This window comes from Misgurnus anguillicaudatus, chromosome 21 (genome assembly GCF_027580225.2).
Source record: "Misgurnus anguillicaudatus chromosome 21, ASM2758022v2, whole genome shotgun sequence".
NCBI lineage: Eukaryota > Metazoa > Chordata > Actinopteri > Cypriniformes > Cobitidae > Misgurnus > Misgurnus anguillicaudatus.
Genome location: NC_073357.2, coordinates 28,189,829 through 28,206,077, shown reverse-complemented (window position 1 = coordinate 28,206,077; position 16,249 = coordinate 28,189,829). Strand labels below are relative to the sequence as shown.

At 42.0% G+C, this 16,249-nt stretch overlaps 1 protein-coding gene across 9 annotated transcripts in view; it reads left to right on the top strand.

The window, feature by feature from the left end:
• Positions 1-16,249, top strand: part of dysf (dysferlin, limb girdle muscular dystrophy 2B (autosomal recessive)) — a 111,558-nt gene that overhangs the window by 45,984 nt on the left and 49,325 nt on the right. For 8 of the 9 annotated variants that reach the window (XM_073859975.1, XM_073859974.1, XM_073859972.1 and 5 more), the window contains 9 exons: positions 8,526-8,707; positions 8,964-9,104; positions 10,936-10,965; positions 11,466-11,501; positions 11,659-11,700; positions 13,614-13,715; positions 13,986-14,147; positions 14,940-15,105; positions 15,347-15,420. In XM_073859975.1, coding sequence (XP_073716076.1) covers positions 8,526-8,707; positions 8,964-9,104; positions 10,936-10,965; positions 11,466-11,501; positions 11,659-11,700; positions 13,614-13,715; positions 13,986-14,147; positions 14,940-15,105; positions 15,347-15,420 — 935 coding nt within the window. The remainder of the gene's footprint in view (positions 1-8,525; positions 8,708-8,963; positions 9,105-10,935; positions 10,966-11,465; positions 11,502-11,658; positions 11,701-13,613; positions 13,716-13,985; positions 14,148-14,939; positions 15,106-15,346; positions 15,421-16,249) is intronic. The other variant, XM_073859968.1, reaches the window with a different exon arrangement.

Here is a 16,249-nt window from a genome sequence, read left to right as displayed (position 1 = left end):
ATCATACACAGGTGACAACACTTAATCAAACGAGCACATGGCAGAGGTGAGTGAACAAACAAACAACACACACACATGACACGGAGGAAACAGAGGATTTCCTACCGTGACAGTACCCCCTCCCCTAGGAACGCCCCTTGGCGTTCCCAGCCTGCTTTACCTGAAGATTGTAATCATCAATAAGGCGGTGATCCAGTATGTCCCGAGCAGGAACCCACCTTCTCTCCTCCGGACCGTAACCTTCCCAATCCACCAAGTACTGAAAACCGCGTCCCCTCCGTCTAGAGTCCAGAATCCGATTGACCGAATACGTGGTTTCCCCATTAACGATACGAGGCGGGGGGGGAACCGGGGCAGGCGGATTAAGACGGGAAAAAATCACCGGTTTAATTTTGGACACATGAAAGACGGGGTGAACCCTCCTGTACGCAGGAGGAAGGCCAAGACGCACTGTTACCGGATTAATGATTTTGGTAACAGAAAACGGGCCAATAAATTTGGGCGCAAGCTTATTCGAAACGGAACGCATCGGAATGTTCTGGGTTGAAAGCCACACTCTTTGACCGACGACGTAACGGGGAGGCTTCGACCGGTGGCGATCGGCCTTAGCCTTGGTGCGCGACCTTGCCTGGAGTAGAGCTCTACGAGCTCTGGTCCAGGTGCGGTGACACCTCTGGACTAGTGCGTTTGCGGAGGGGACCGACACCTCGGATTCAGTACTAACAAAATTAGGTGGTTGGTACCCTAAACTACACTTAAATGGAGACATGCCCGTAGATGACACTGGCAGAGAATTGTGTGCGTACTCCACAATTGAGAGTTGTTGACACCAGGATGAAGGATTGTTGGATGCCAAACACCGCAATGCCCTTTCGACATCCTGATTGGCTCGCTCGGTTTGACCATTGCTCTGGGGATGGAACCCGGAAGAAAGACTAACAGTCGCTCCTAACAATTTACAAAACTCTCGCCAAAATTTGGACACAAATTGGGGACCCCTGTCAGAAACCACGTCTGTCGTAAGGCCATGTATACGGAAGACGTGGTCAATGACAGCTACCGCTGTTTCCTTGGCTGATGGCAATTTGGGCAAGGGGATGAAATGCGCCGCCTTCGAGAACCGGTCCACTACGGTTAAAATCACCGTATTACCCTTGGAGGGTGGGAGGGCGGTAATAAAATCTAGCGAGATGTGGGACCAGGGTCTCGAAGGGACAGACAGCGGTAAGAGTAACCCATCTGGAGGTCGATTGGAAGTCTTACCAACAGCACAAACCGAGCAAGCCAAGACGAAGTCGTGGACATCACGAGCCATACCAGGCCACCAAAATCGTTGCTTGACTAGAAATCTAGTTCTACTAACCCCTGGGTGACAAGCAACACTGGAACAATGACCCCACTGGAGAACGTCTGACCGTAACCCCTCCGGCACAAATAAACGGTTCGGTGGGCAACGAGCCGGGGGCGTTACCCCTTCTAAGGCAGTCAACACCTTCGATTCGACCTCCCATCTGAGCGCGGAGATAATGATGGTCTCCGGTAAAATGGGCTCGGGAGTAGCAGTACGATCGGAACGCTCAAAAAGACGGGATAAAGCATCGGGTTTGATGTTTTTGGAACCCGGCCGGTAAGAAAGTGTAAAATCGAAACGACCGAAAAACAATGCCCACCGAGCCTGCCTGGAGTTAAGTCTTTTAGCAGTTCTAATGTATTCGAGATTCTTATGGTCCGTCCATACAATGAAAGGTACACCCGACCCTTCAAGCCAGTGACGCCACTCCTCCAGTGCTAATTTGACGGCCAACAACTCCCGATTGCCAATGTCATAGTTAACTTCCGCAGGAGATAAACGATGAGAATAATACGCGCAAGGATGAACCTTTCCGTCTGAGGATGCGCGCTGGGATAACACTGCTCCTACCCCCACCTCTGATGCGTCGACCTCCACTATGAATTGACGTGAGCGATCAGGGGTGACAAGAATAGGAGCTGAAACAAAGCAGCTTTTCAGTTTGGCAAACGCAGCCTCAGCTGCGTCTGACCACCTGAACGTCAAACTAGGGGAGGTCAAAGCGGTCAGAGGTGTGGCTAGTTGGCTGAAATTGCGAATGAAACGCCGATAAAAATTGGCGAACCCCAGAAATCTCTGCAGGGCCTTGCGAGGCTCTGGGGATGGCCAATCTACCACAGCCTTAACCTTCTCAGGATCCATGCGAACACCCTCAGTCGAAATGATGTGTCCTAGAAAAGAAACAGACTGTGCATGAAAAACGCATTTCTCCGCCTTGACAAACAATCCATTCTCTAGCAACCGCAGAAGCACTCGTCGTACGTGTTGCACGTGTTCCTGAAGAGACGAAGAAAAAATCAATATGTCATCCAGGTAAACATATATGAACTGATCGACCATGTCTCGCAACACGTCATTAACGAGTGCTTGGAAGACTGCCGGCCAGTTAGATAGACCGAAAGGCATCACGCAGTACTCAAAATGGCCACGAGGGGTGTTAAAAGCAGTCTTCCATTCGTCCCCCTCCCTAATGCGGACCAAATGATAAGCGTTACGTAAGTCCAATTTAGTGAAAACGGACGCTCCCTGCAACCTCTCAAAAGCTGAAGACATAAGCGGCAAAGGATAAGTATTCTTTACCGTTATGTTGTTCAACCCTCGGTAGTCAATACAAGGTCGCAGAGATCCGTCCTTCTTTCCCACAAAAAAGAACCCCGCCCCCGCTGGAGAAGAGGAAGGGCGAATGAACCCCCTTGCTAGAGAACTGGATATATATTTCTCCATGGCCGCCGTCTCTGGAATAGACAAGGAATATAACTTGCCCTTAGGCGGAGAGGTACCTGGCAATAACTCTATCGCACAGTCATAGGGACGATGAGGAGGAAGAGAATCAGCCCGCGACTTACTGAACACCTCCTTCAGGTCGTGGTACTCCGCGGGCACGTTAGTCAAATCCACTGCTTCCCCCTGAAACACAGACTCAGAAACATTAACACCAGCAGACAAAAGACAAGACAAATGACACTCCTCGCTCCAGCTAACCACAGATCCGAGACGCCAATCGATCCTGGGGTTGTGTTTATGGAGCCAAGTGTGACCGAGAACAATGGGAGTCTGAGGTGAGTCTGTGATGAGGAATGAAATCTTCTCCGTATGGTTACCAGATGTGATGAGTGAAACAGGAATGGTGGTCTGAGTGATGACTGGAAACTTGTGTCCATCAAGTGCAAAAGGTGCAATGGGGTGTTTGAGAGAGGTGAGAGGAATCTTGGTCTTACATGCGAAATTAAAGTCCATGAAACTGCCCTCGGCCCCAGAATCCACCAAAGCGTGCTGATCCAGTGTGTGAGTAGACCACCGTAGTCTCACCGGAAGGAGTGTCGATGTAGATGAGGTCTTCCTGGCAGAGATCCCACCCGATAGTAGCCTCAGATTTACTATCGGGCTTGATCTTTTACTGGGCAGCGCTGGATGTGATGTTCTGGACTGCCACAGTATAAACACAGTCCATGGGATCTCCGCCTGTTCCTCTCCTCCCGGGAGAGCCGAGCTCGCCCCACCTGCATGGGTTCCAGATCTCCAGGTGGGCTGACCGCAACCTCTGGCCGCCGATGCTGAACCTCGGGACTGGTTGTGCGAGTGGTTCTCCCCCTCCGTCTGGCGGCTTGGTCTAGCCGGTTGTCAATACGGATAGTAAGATCGATTAACCCATTGAGTGAAGATGGAAGTTCCACAGCTCGAATCTCCTGTTGGATGCGGTCAGCCAACCCATGCAGGAAATGATCCCACTGCGCCTCTTCGTTCCACTTACACTCCGCCGCCAGGGTGCGGAACTCGATGGAGTAATCAGATACGGACCTCTCTTCCTGCCGTAGGTCCGCTAACAGTCTGGCCGCCTCTCTCCCGGCGACGGAGCGGTCGAAGACCCGTTTCATCTCCTCCGAAAGGGCGTGGAACGAAGTACAGCAGCTGTCGTGGTTCTCCCACACCGCCGTCCCCCAGAGGGCAGCCTTCCCCGTGAGCAAGGAGAGCACGAACGCCACTTTCACTTCCTCGGTGGTGAACGTGCGGGGCTGCAATGCGAAATGCAAAGAACAATGAGAGAGAAATGATCGACAAAATTTCGGCTCACCCGCATACTTCTCCGGAATCGGAAGGCGTGGTTCGGACTGGGGAATACCCCCGGTGGCGATCGGCGGTGTGGGTGGCGTGGGGGGCGCAATGGGTGGCGATGGATGTTGTTGTTGAGCCTGAAGGGCGAGCTCGGAAACCTTCGTCACCATTGCTTGGAAGGCTCGACCCATCTCATCTATCGCCTTGTCCTGGCGATCCATACGACCCACAGCTCTCTGTAAAAACTCTTCTAGATGAGATGGGGAGCGATCGCCTGCTGCCTCCATGATGGTCAGATCCTTCTGTAATGACACAATAAAGTGGAGGAGGCAAGCGCAGACGATCAACACAGATTTATTAATAATGATGGTAAATATAATGAAACAACAGAGTGAATGACTGAGTCCAGGATGTTGGCAATGGTGATCGAAGGTCTACGGTGGCGTGAAGAGTGTTGAAATCGTGAAGTCGGTGATGAGTGTGATGATGGCCAGTGGATAGAACCAGGAACAAACCAAACACTCACACGGAGACGACAACACGAACACAAATCCAACACGACGACGAGAGACGATAATCCAAGTGATTGCAGCAACATGAAATGAGGATCTGACAACAGGGAGAGAACTGGGTGAGTATTTGTAGCTGATGGGTGATGAGGATCAGCTGGAGCGAGACAATCATACACAGGTGACAACACTTAATCAAACGAGCACATGGCAGAGGTGAGTGAACAAACAAACATACACACACACATGACACGGAGGAAACAGAGGATTTCCTACCGTGACAGTATGAGAGCAACCTTAAGGAGCATTTTAAGTGTCTGTTACTGATTATTACTTTATTTACTGCATTTTAATTGTGTTTTTATTTTGTTTTATGCTTTTTGAGTTTTATATTTTATTTGATATTATACTGTATGTGCAGCACTTTGGTGAACACACATACTTTTTAAAAATTGCTCTATAAATAAACCTTGAATTGATTTGATGCCTCTTTAAATCATAGCATGTCTCTTGCTATATTGTATTATAACTTTGATAACTCACATTATCTAAGTTTACTTCATCAAAAATACCAACAAAACACCCAGAGGTTATCACCCACTAGAGATGCCCGGTATTAATCTCCCATGCATGGAAAAACCATAGAAGCTAAAATGGGAACCAGAACTGACAATGATGAAATGAGAGAGAGAGAGAGAGAGAGAGAGAGAGAGAGAGAGAGAGAGAGAGAGAGAGAGAGAGAGAGAGAGAGAGAGAGAGAGAGAGAGAGAGAGAGAGAGAGAGAGTAAGGTGGAGAAAGGTCTGAAGTAAATCCGTTTTTTTTTTCTTCTTTTAAATCCTGGAAGTGTAGCTACCCCGGCCTATGGGTTTAGGGTTCATTCCGAACCCACAAGCACAGATGAAAAAACATAGAGGATCCTTTTAAAAATACAGGCCTGATATAAATCAGAGCAGTCTGGCGCTCTGATTACAAATCTACAAATAGTTTCGGGTTGTTCCCCCGATCTAGCTAGCCTAGCTTTTTTACAGGGTTCTGACTTCTGAGGAAAATGAATAAATCAAGTGGAAGCAGAAATCACTTGTCCTTCGTACGCTTGAAACGGAGTTTGGTAAAGTGAAATGATCGATGGGCCGCAATATTTATAAAGGAGGGGAAAATGTAGAGCTGCATCAGTGCTTTAGCTACTGGAGTGGGATTAGAGGAAGGCAGAGGTTTGGGCCAGATGGTACATGGCTGTAGGCCCCGTTCTGTTAAAGTCTGTGAAACCGGCTGTGGATTATACTCAGATGTCAACAAAATGTTCGCAGAGTTATTAAAAAGTGCATCCATCCATCAATTCATTCATCCGTCCGTCCGCCTGTCCACTCATCCGTACCCTTTTTTTTGACATGCATCTATGAGTTGTGAATAAAGATTTTTCCACAATTAAAACTGTATATAATACATCTATAGGAAAAATCCATAGCAGAATTTCTTGTCTTCCTTCCCCTGTTGTTTCTGAAAATGTCATTGTTCCCGAGGGTCATACATCATGTCTGAGTCGTACACGTGGGCAGTCTGGCGGTGTCCAGTCCCACAATGCCCTTGGGCTGGACAGTTTATTTACTGTGTTCACTGTAAGCAGCCAGATTAGACACTGCCTGTGTTTATTTCCCATTGGCTCCCGGGTAACAGTGCACGCTCCCTATGGCTTGTTTATCCTTTTGTTTATTTGAGTCACTGTGTTTGTGGGAAGTAGTTGTGTGTGTGTACGTGAGGTAGCTTAATAAGAGCTGGGAAAAGTGTCTGTTTCTTCCTCCCAAGTGAAACCCTGTGACACTTGTTTAGAGCATATTATACCACGGGTCTGTTGAATGCTGCATTCTGATTGGCTGAGAAATGTTCTATGGGTGTTGATTATTTTTCTGTAAACCGCACACCTAACTTTTCAAATGTCTTAAAAATAGGCACCAGAGCAATGTTTGTGGTAACCGTGGTATAAGCGGAATAATTGACTCCGGTCCTTTGAATTATTTGAAAATAATGCACACCTGCGCTGTAACGGCACTCCGCTTCGCGTCGTGCCGCATTGCCACCTTGGTGTGCATTATTTTCTTATAATTCAATGGCCCATCGTCAATTATTCCTTACATAAACATGTCATTATACACTATTCATGTCTCCGTAAACCACATACACCAACACCCACATACACATCAGCATCCTGCAATACCAACTTTTCATAGACCTACGACCTACTAAAGTTTAACCATAAGTTCATCTCACACCTCACAAGGTTTCGTGATATAGTCACATACATTTTTCCCCTTAATATTATCACAAATTTCTACGTTTTTACGTGATTGTATAACAAATTTCTGTTTTCGTGTGATTATCACGTATTGGTTACTCAACTGCTTTTTCCTGTTTTCAAACCATTGTCGCTTCGGTTTAGGGTTAGATTTGGTGCTTGCATTAGAATGTCACTTTATGTATTGGTTTCTAAAAAAAAATCTGATTTATTTTTTAATATGTCGCCTGGCAATAGGATTATGCTGCGTTTACACCAGTCGCGATAGAGGCGTCAAGCGCAAGTGATTTCAATGTTATGTCAATGTGAAGACGCGTTGACGCGCGTCTGGAGGTCTCGCGGCGTGAATGAGGCGTTTGGCGCAGCGTGGTAGATGCAATTCCGCCTCATCTGCATGTCTAGTTCGCTCAAATGGCGCGAATTGAGCGCCTGGCGTGGTACGCGGGAATGGTGCTTTTTATGCATTTTGCGTTTGACACGAATTTGCGGCTGACGCCCTAGTTGGAAAATATGAACTTTGGCGGATTTTCGCGCCGCGTTAACCAATCAGGAGCCTGCTTGCTGCTGTGGCGGCAGCCCCACCCGGAGTCACTCATTTAACATGAAGCAACGCTTGATATTGTACGTGAGTCACCCGGAGTTATACGACACAAGTTTTTATTTCTATAGAGACAGGAATAAAAAGGACCTCGCTTGGAAGAGTGTCAGAGAGGATATTAGGCAACCTAAGTTGTAAATACACATTTCACTTGAGTCACGTACATCGACCCGCGCCGTTTATTTTCCCCCTATAGTAATGTGACCAAATACAAACCGGTAACTCTCTCAATAGTGCACAATCAACATCAGCCATCTTGCAAACAGACAACCGCATAGCACTTGCCCCTCCCACAAGAAGCAGATTTTGCCTTTGATGCGCGTCAAATGCTCTAGACGCGCGAATGCATTCAAACTTGTCAAGCGGCAAACTAGGCATGGTAGAAACAATTTTGACGCCTCAAACGTGGTTGGTGTAAACGCAGGATTAGAGTTGGGTTTGAGTAGGGATGTCATGTAAATCTAACCCTAAACCGAAGCGACAATGGTAAGAAAATAGGACAAAACAGTTGAGAAAACAGGAATTCGTTATACGGTCACGAAAAAACACAGAAATTTGTGATAATATCACGAAAAAAAAATCAAAAAGTTACGTAACTATATAACGAAATTTCGTGAGACTGGGCTGCTCTGCACTATATTTCAGGGTATTTCTGGGTATTTTCACTTATATAATTGATCTTTTATTCTTGGTGAACTCCTAACCCTCATTACTAACCCAATAAAACCAGAAATACTTGTTTATTGATGCTTTGGAAGCCTTATTCTGATGAGAAATAACCCAATCACCCCCACAGTCTAAATGGCTGCATATCTTTCCCAATGAGGCAGTAACCTCCATCTGACCTGATGCTGGCTTTCTTTGTTTCAGATGGCAATTCTGATTGTTTTGAGAGGTTACAAACGCACTTTGGATGTTGTTTCGTATATCTGTTTAAACTCAGCTCATGCTTCATCAGATCTCAGTGCAGTTTAGTGACATTTGATCTTTGACTCTTTGTTTAGATCCCTATGCCATTGTGTCCTTCCTGCATCAGAGCCAGAAGACAGTTACTGTTCGAAACACACTCAACCCCACCTGGGACCAGACTCTCATTTTCTACGAAGTGGAAATATTCGGAGATCCATGCGTGACTGAGAAGAAACCTCCAAACATTTTGGTGGAACTGTATGATCAGGACACATATGTAAGTTTTTATTGTGTTATGCTATATTGTAACGTGCTTAATGTCTTTTGAGTATTGGCATTAAACAAAAGTATTGATGTCATTTAGTCTTATCCTGGTCAAGAATTGCCCACTTAGGAGTAAAAGCATCTGTTGATTAAAACAGTTTTTTTCATCATCAAAAATATGTGTGCCATCTGAAGCTTCGACAAATACATGTCTGTGAAACAAAAAGTAGCCATATTGAAATGGGTTTTATTTGACCTCTGCCCTGCAGGGTGCTGATGAGTTTATGGGGCGCTGTGTGTGCCAACCATCAATGGTGTCCTCCCCTCGCCTTGCCTGGTATCCCATCCAGAAAGGTGGGAAGGCTGCTGGAGAAATGCTTGCTGCTTTCGAACTGATCCGCAGAGATAAAGTAAGAATGATCTTAATCTTTATTATTATCATAACCACCATAATGATAATGTAATTGATTCTGGTGCTTTTTGTGATTGGCCCATCATGATATCACGATGCAATGTCATAATTAAAGTCACCCATAAATAAGATGAGTACTGTGATTTTTATGTGGGATTATTTCGGTCCTCCAGACACATACTGTATTGTGTAGATCTGTTGTTGCAGCATCTCTATTCTGAGAAGATAGTTTTTGTATTGTAGTTATTGTAGATTTACCATTGCTTCTGTTCTTTCCTATTGAATTCTTTCTTCCTTTCTTTCTTTCTTTCTTTCTTTCTTTCTTTCTTTCTTTCTTTTATTCATTCGTGCATTCCTTCTTTCTTTCTTTCATTCTTTTGTTTTTTCATTCTTTCATTCTTATTTCATTTTTTCATTCTTTATTTTATTCTTTTCTTTCTTTCTTTCTTGCATTCTTTATTCTTTTCTTTTTTTCTTGCACTCTTTTATTTCTTCTTTCTTTATTTCATTCTTGCATTCTTCCTTTCTTTCTTTCTTTTATTCATTCTTGCATTCCTTCTTTCTTTCTTTCATCTTTAACTCTTTATTTCATTCTTTATTTTATTCTTTTCTTTCTTTCTTCCTTGCATTCTTTATTTCATTTTTTCTTTTTTCTTTCATTCTTGCATTCTTCCTCCTTCCTTCCTCCCTTTTTTCTTTCTTTCTTTTATTCATTCTTGCATTCCTTCTTTTATTTTATTCATTCATTCTTGCATTCCTTTATTCTTTATTTCATTCTTGCATTCTTCCTTCCTTCCTTTCTTTTATTCATTCTTTCTTTCTTTCTTTCTTTCTTTCTTTCTTTCTTTCTTTCTTTCATTCTTTCTTTCTTGCATTCTTAATTTCATTCTTTTCTTTTTTCTTTTTTCTTTCATTCTTTCATTATTTTTTCCTTCTTTCTTTATTTCATTCTTTCATTCTTATTTCCTTCCTTTTTCTTTCTTTCTTTCTTTCTTTCTTTCTTTCTTTCTTTCTTTCTTTCTTTCTTTCTTTTATTCATTCTTGCATTCTTGCATTCATTCTTTCTTTATTTCATTCTTGTATTCTTCCTTTCTTTCATTCTTTTATTCATTAATTCATTCTTTCTTTATTTTATTTTATTTTATTCTTGTATTCCTTCTTTCTTTATTTCATTCTTGCATTCTTCCTTTCTTTCATTCTTTTATTCATTCATTCTTTCTTTTATTTTAATCTTGCAATCATTCCTTCTTTCTTTATTTCATTCTTGCATTCTTCCTTTCTTTCATTCTTTTATTCATTCATTCATTTATTCATTCATTATTTCTTTCTTTTATTCATTCTTGCATTCCTTCTTTCTTTATTTCATTCTTGCATTCTTCCTTTCTTTCATTCTTTTATTCTTTCTTTCTTTTATTCATTCTTGCATTCTTGCATTTATTCTTTCTTTTTTAAATCTTGCATTCTTCATTCCTTCCTTTCTTTCTTTCTTTCTTTCTTTCTTTCTTTTTATTTCTTTCTTTCTTTCTTTCTTTCTCTCTTTCTTACTTTTATTCATTCTTACATTCTTGCATTCATTCTTTCTTTTTTCATTCTTGCATTCTTCCTTCCTTCCTTTCTTTCTTTCATTCTTGCATTCTTCCTTTCTTTCATTCTTTTATTCATTCTTTCTTTCTTTCTTTTATTCATTCTTTCTTTATTTAATTCTTGCATTCTTCCTTCCTTTTTTTTCTTTCTTTCTTTCTTTCTTTCTTTCTTTCTTTCTTTCATTCTTGCATTCTTCCTTTCTTTCATTCTTTTATTCATGCATTCTTTATTTCTTTCTTTAACAGCCCGCAGTTCATCACATCCCTGGTCAAGATGTAAGTAATATTTTTCAATCTGTCCTTTTTCTTTTCTGTTCATTCTCTGTCCTCATCTACACTTACAAATATACACACAGCCAACACACTTCCTCCAAGACACAGCTACTCCCTCTTTAAATGACTGGTTTGAGCTGCCGTAAACATCAATGCATCTGAACCGGTTTCACTAGTGCTGTCTGGTTAGAGACTGGTACTGATCATCAGTTCTCAGTTCATGCAAATGGCCCCGTCTGGGCAATGCAGACAGCCAGGAGTCTGATTGGAGATGCCAGTAGAATTAAAGAGTGCCAGAGGTCCCACCCACTGCAGACCTGCCCAGCTGGCATCAGTTATAGTGGTATAATCACAGGGAAATTGAATTAGAGTGCACGCTTAGAGAACAGTCAAACCACCCACCCATGCACACAAACACACATACAAACACACACACACTCAAAAATACCCACACTGTAACATTTATCTTGTATGCCTAAAATCTTTCATTCCCATTTTTCCAGAGAGATTTTTTACCACCCTCACATATCATGGATGAAGTAAGTGCTGATAGAAGCCCTTATTTTAATTCAAATGATGTCATTACTTTGAAATACTTTGTAGTCAGTAAAAGCAATGAAATATTTTTAATTGTACTTAAACATCTCTTTTCTGTCTTTTTCATTCTCGTTCCTGTCTTTTTTGGATATCTTCAAGCTTGTGCTTCCAGGATTCCCCTCTGACATTCAACAACAATGGGTACAAGCACGCACAAAACAGTAAAACACAACGCATATGATCCTCGCCATATAAAACAGTAACGCAGTATGACAAATTTCATTTTGGACATAAAAAATTTCGCTTCACAAGCACAACTCGCCACAAAATAAACTGAGCTCGGACTAGTTTGGTTCGCTTTAAAATGTCAATCCCAGTGGTTTTCATTAGGCTTTGGATAGAGAGTGTTCAGATGTAGATTATTTTGTTATCCCTGGTGGGTAAATTCCTCCAGAACTCGATGTACTTCTGTGTTTCGCCATGATATTATATGGCCTGCCAAAGACAAGATCTTGACGGAGGTTCCTTGGAAATTAAGAGCCCATTTTGCTGTATTCCCAGCTTTCCTATCTTCTGGAATGGGCTTTGTCCGCACAAAGATTTGTATTGTTCAGGAGTGGCATTTCAAGAAGACGCACGCTGATATAAAGGCGGAACTAACACGCTGCAATTAGACTGCATAATAGCCTGGCTTCGTTAGATACATACACACTCAAGAGACACAACTACACTGGCCTAGTATATTTACATTGTTTTGCCAATAGGTAATACAGTCATTGGTAATACACAATGACTAAAGCAAAGAAAAAAGCTAGCAATTTGTTTTAGGTCATGGTACTGCAATCTATGACGCTTGCAAGATAGAAATCACCGCACCTTTTTAATTTTCCACTGTACTACTACACCTTCTTTTTTTTGCTGAAAGAAATGGCATGACCTCTTTATACACTGTGAGTAACCACTGAACACAGTGGCCTTTTTTAAATGGACGCCACGTTAAGCTGGCCGGCTTTGAGTAAACCTCTTTTATAAGTGGGAAACGTTCATTTTAATAAGGAGATTAGATGTTAGACATAACATAGCCTAATGCCGCATGACTGAAGCATATCTCCAAATGTCACCATTGTATTCAACAGTAGTGCTCATTTATAAAACCGTCGTAATGGAAGGAGGCAATCCTGCCTAATAGTTTGTTTGTTTTAGTTGTGAACTGTGATAGACTTGTTACATTATTATGTTTGAATTTCTGTTGCTGCTATTAGTAACCATTCTTGTTTTCACACCCATGTTGTAATTCAATGTGATGCAATGTGAAGGATTGAGGCATAGGACCCTATCATACACCCAGCACAGTGCAGTGCAATGTGTGACGCAAGTGTCTTTTGCTAGTTTCAACCTGGTGCAATTATCATTTTCACCTTTAGCGCCACGTTGTTTAAATAGCAAATGCATTTGCGCCCAATTTTGTGGCCATGGGTGTTCTGGTCTGAAAACGAGGTGTATTCAGGCGCATTGTTGACGCGTTGCTATTTGAGGCAACTAAAATAGACCATTGACCAACTAAAACCTGGTCTAAAGTCAATGGCGCAATATTGTTTTTGTTATTTAATGAGTGCGTTAGTAATATGTGCCTATAAATGGGACAAAAACGCACGTTTGCTTATCACATACATGGATGCGCAGCACCAAATAAACGTAAGTTTACAACTTCCGCCATCTAAATAGGAAATCGGCATGGTGCCAGCGCAACTGACTTTTAAAGGGATGAGACTCTCATTGGTTTATTGCACGTTACGCCCAAAACACACCCATTACTCATTACGAGAATAGGATCAACCCTTTTAGACCAAGGGCTTGGCGCACAAACCATTTATTTTGTCGTTAAATTAGCAAAAGTGGCCCGTTTAGACTGTGCATCATGCACTTTAGACCGTGCGTTTTAGACCAGTGTTAAAATAGGGCCCATAATGTTTGCAGTAACTTGTGTATTGATCAATACCAGGAATCAGAAAGTTGTGTCCTTTAAACAGCTTGTCAATTTCAATTTTGACAATATTTAAAGATATGGGAGGAATTCTTTCTAATTGTGCTTTGCTCTTTATTCTCACATGTAGCAAGAGGACTCAGATTTGCCGTATCCACCTCCGCAGAGGGAACCTAACGTCTACATGGTGCCGCAAGGCATAAAGCCTGTCCTACAGCGTACTGCTATTGAGGTAAACTGTAAAACCCTTTCATCCTTGCGCTTTATCCAAATACTTAAATACAGAAAAAAATGAAGGCAAATGAAAAAAAGAATACAAAGTCACTCGCTGTTTATTGAAGTCATACTTTTACAAAATGTGTCAAACCCATGCGCTCCTAACACAGTGCTCTACTTATGAAGCTATAGAAACAGTTACAAAGCAGTGAAATATTGCATGATTATCATCTCATGGACATCAGGACGATGAACCGGACTTAATATTTTATCATTTTGAACTTAGATTCTGGCGTGGGGTTTGCGTAATCTGAAGAGTTTCCAGCTGGCCAGTGTAACATCTCCTAGTCTTCAGGTGGAATGTGGAGGACGTGTGGTTCAGTCATGCGTCATTCGAAACTCTAAGATAAACCCTAATTTTGAAGTCAACACCATGATCATTGATGTGGTAAGATACCTTGTCACCATGGTTTTGTTCAATAAAGCAGATATCCTCTCAGATATACAGTATAGGTACGGGCACTGGGCCAGTACGCTTTCAAACACTACACATTTGTACAATACCTAAAGGGTGAATTTTATTACCTTAGATCTACATAAAAATACATATTGGTACATCAAAGGTACATATCTCTACGTAAATGATACATATTAGGACCGTTTTAAAGGGTATACTGTCCCAGTGATAACTTTTGTACCTTTATTTCTGCTTTTACTTTAGATTACACTTTAAGATTCATTTGCATCTGTATTTGCATAACATTTGAACATTGGCTGAACCCTTTCGAAAATTTCTCCTTATTGTAGACAATCTGGTTAAGATATCAAATTTGTATTACAGAAATGTGGTTATATATGTGGTCATGCTGTCCTTCATGTTTAGTGGGTGTTTCTGCCTTGATGACTGGCACGGTAACTGTGTTCCCCAGCAATGTCAGTTCCTAATTGGAGAAAGATCTGTATTTTGTTCAAAGCTCATCAAAGACTCGGGAGGCATCGCATGGAAAGAATGCCGCCTGACTGAGAATGTTATTTGCACTGTCAGTCTTGTTCATCCCTGTGCCATGTCATGTTCAGGGTGTTAAGTAGGTTCACAGCGAGAGGCAGTTTCCCTGAAATAACAGTTGAAATTGATACATAAACAAGACGATTGCGCTGTATAATTGCGTTAGGAAAACTGACAAGTGGCTTGTATCACACTAACATATCTCTACTCCTCACGATCTTCTTTGGATTTTAGAGGCTGCCTAAGGAGGAGCTTTATATGCCACCGCTGGTGATCAAGGTTATAGACAACCGTCAGTTTGGCAGAAAGCCAGTGGTGGGCCAGTGCACAGTCCGCTCGCTGAATGAGTTTCGCTGCCAGCTGGAGAGCCTGGAGAGAGACCCTACAGAAGAAAACTTTGGTAAGACATCCTGGCCTCTATGAAGATTGCTAGTAGTATTGGAAATAAGGGAATGAATGCAGTTTGAACTATTTTGATCCCAATTAGACATTGAAGTATATATTAAATATGAAGAGAATGTCTCATGTGGGATGGTAGAAGAATACTGAGGAAACGTATAGGTGTATTTAAAGAACTGTTTGGTTGTTTTTGGATGTCTTGTTAAAGCATCTCATTCCTTTTGAATATTTTGTGTCAACAGAGGCGATTGCTCCCACCCCTAGAGATGAAGTTCTAATTGATATTGATGACAAGGAGCCTCTAATTCCTGGCCAGGTGAGCTCAGAGTCATCCAATCTCATGAACGCACCCACAACCTAGCAAAATATCTGAAATTTTCTTTTCTGTGTAGTGCTTTTTGAGTAAATGGCTTTTAAACTCTCAGTGCACAATTTGGTCCTTTTGGCTATTAGTTGGTGGGTCCTGGGTCACATATATTGGGTTTCCCCAGGTTTCCTTTAGGGTCTTGTTAGAGCATGAGTTATGCTGTCATGACAGGGGTGAGCACTTCTCAGCATACACACCACTTTACAAGGTCTTCTACACGTAGGTTTTTCCATGTCTTTATTGATAGAATTGAAGTATAATTCTAGTCATGAAACACATCACATTCAGTCCATTTGAAATTCTGGGTTACAGTATTGCCCTAACTTGTGCATCTATGCTGAGGAAGAATTGCTTTTTAGGGACACGAGTTGGCTTTGCTATTGAGTTTTAAACGACTGGGAATTTTTTTTTACAATGGGTATAAGTGTGTTGACTTCAATTAATTTGTCATTAGCAGAAAATGTTTTTATTTCTTAAATGTATTCTAAGGCTTCAATCTCTGATTAGCGCCTCATCCTAGTGCAAATGCAAGTCATCCAAATTTAAGGAGTTAAAATTTTAAAATTTTATATCAAAATCTCCTGTGTTATTTTCCATTAACTTGCACTCAGTCTTGCTGCTTTGGAACACATAAGGATGTAAATATCGTTGGGACAGGGAAACCCAAACCCAGCCTTAATATCGGGCCTCCTTAAAGGGATAGTTAACCCAAAAATGAAAATGTAAGATGCAGGCGGATAATTAACTCGGATAGTAGCGCAGATAAAAAATATGTGCA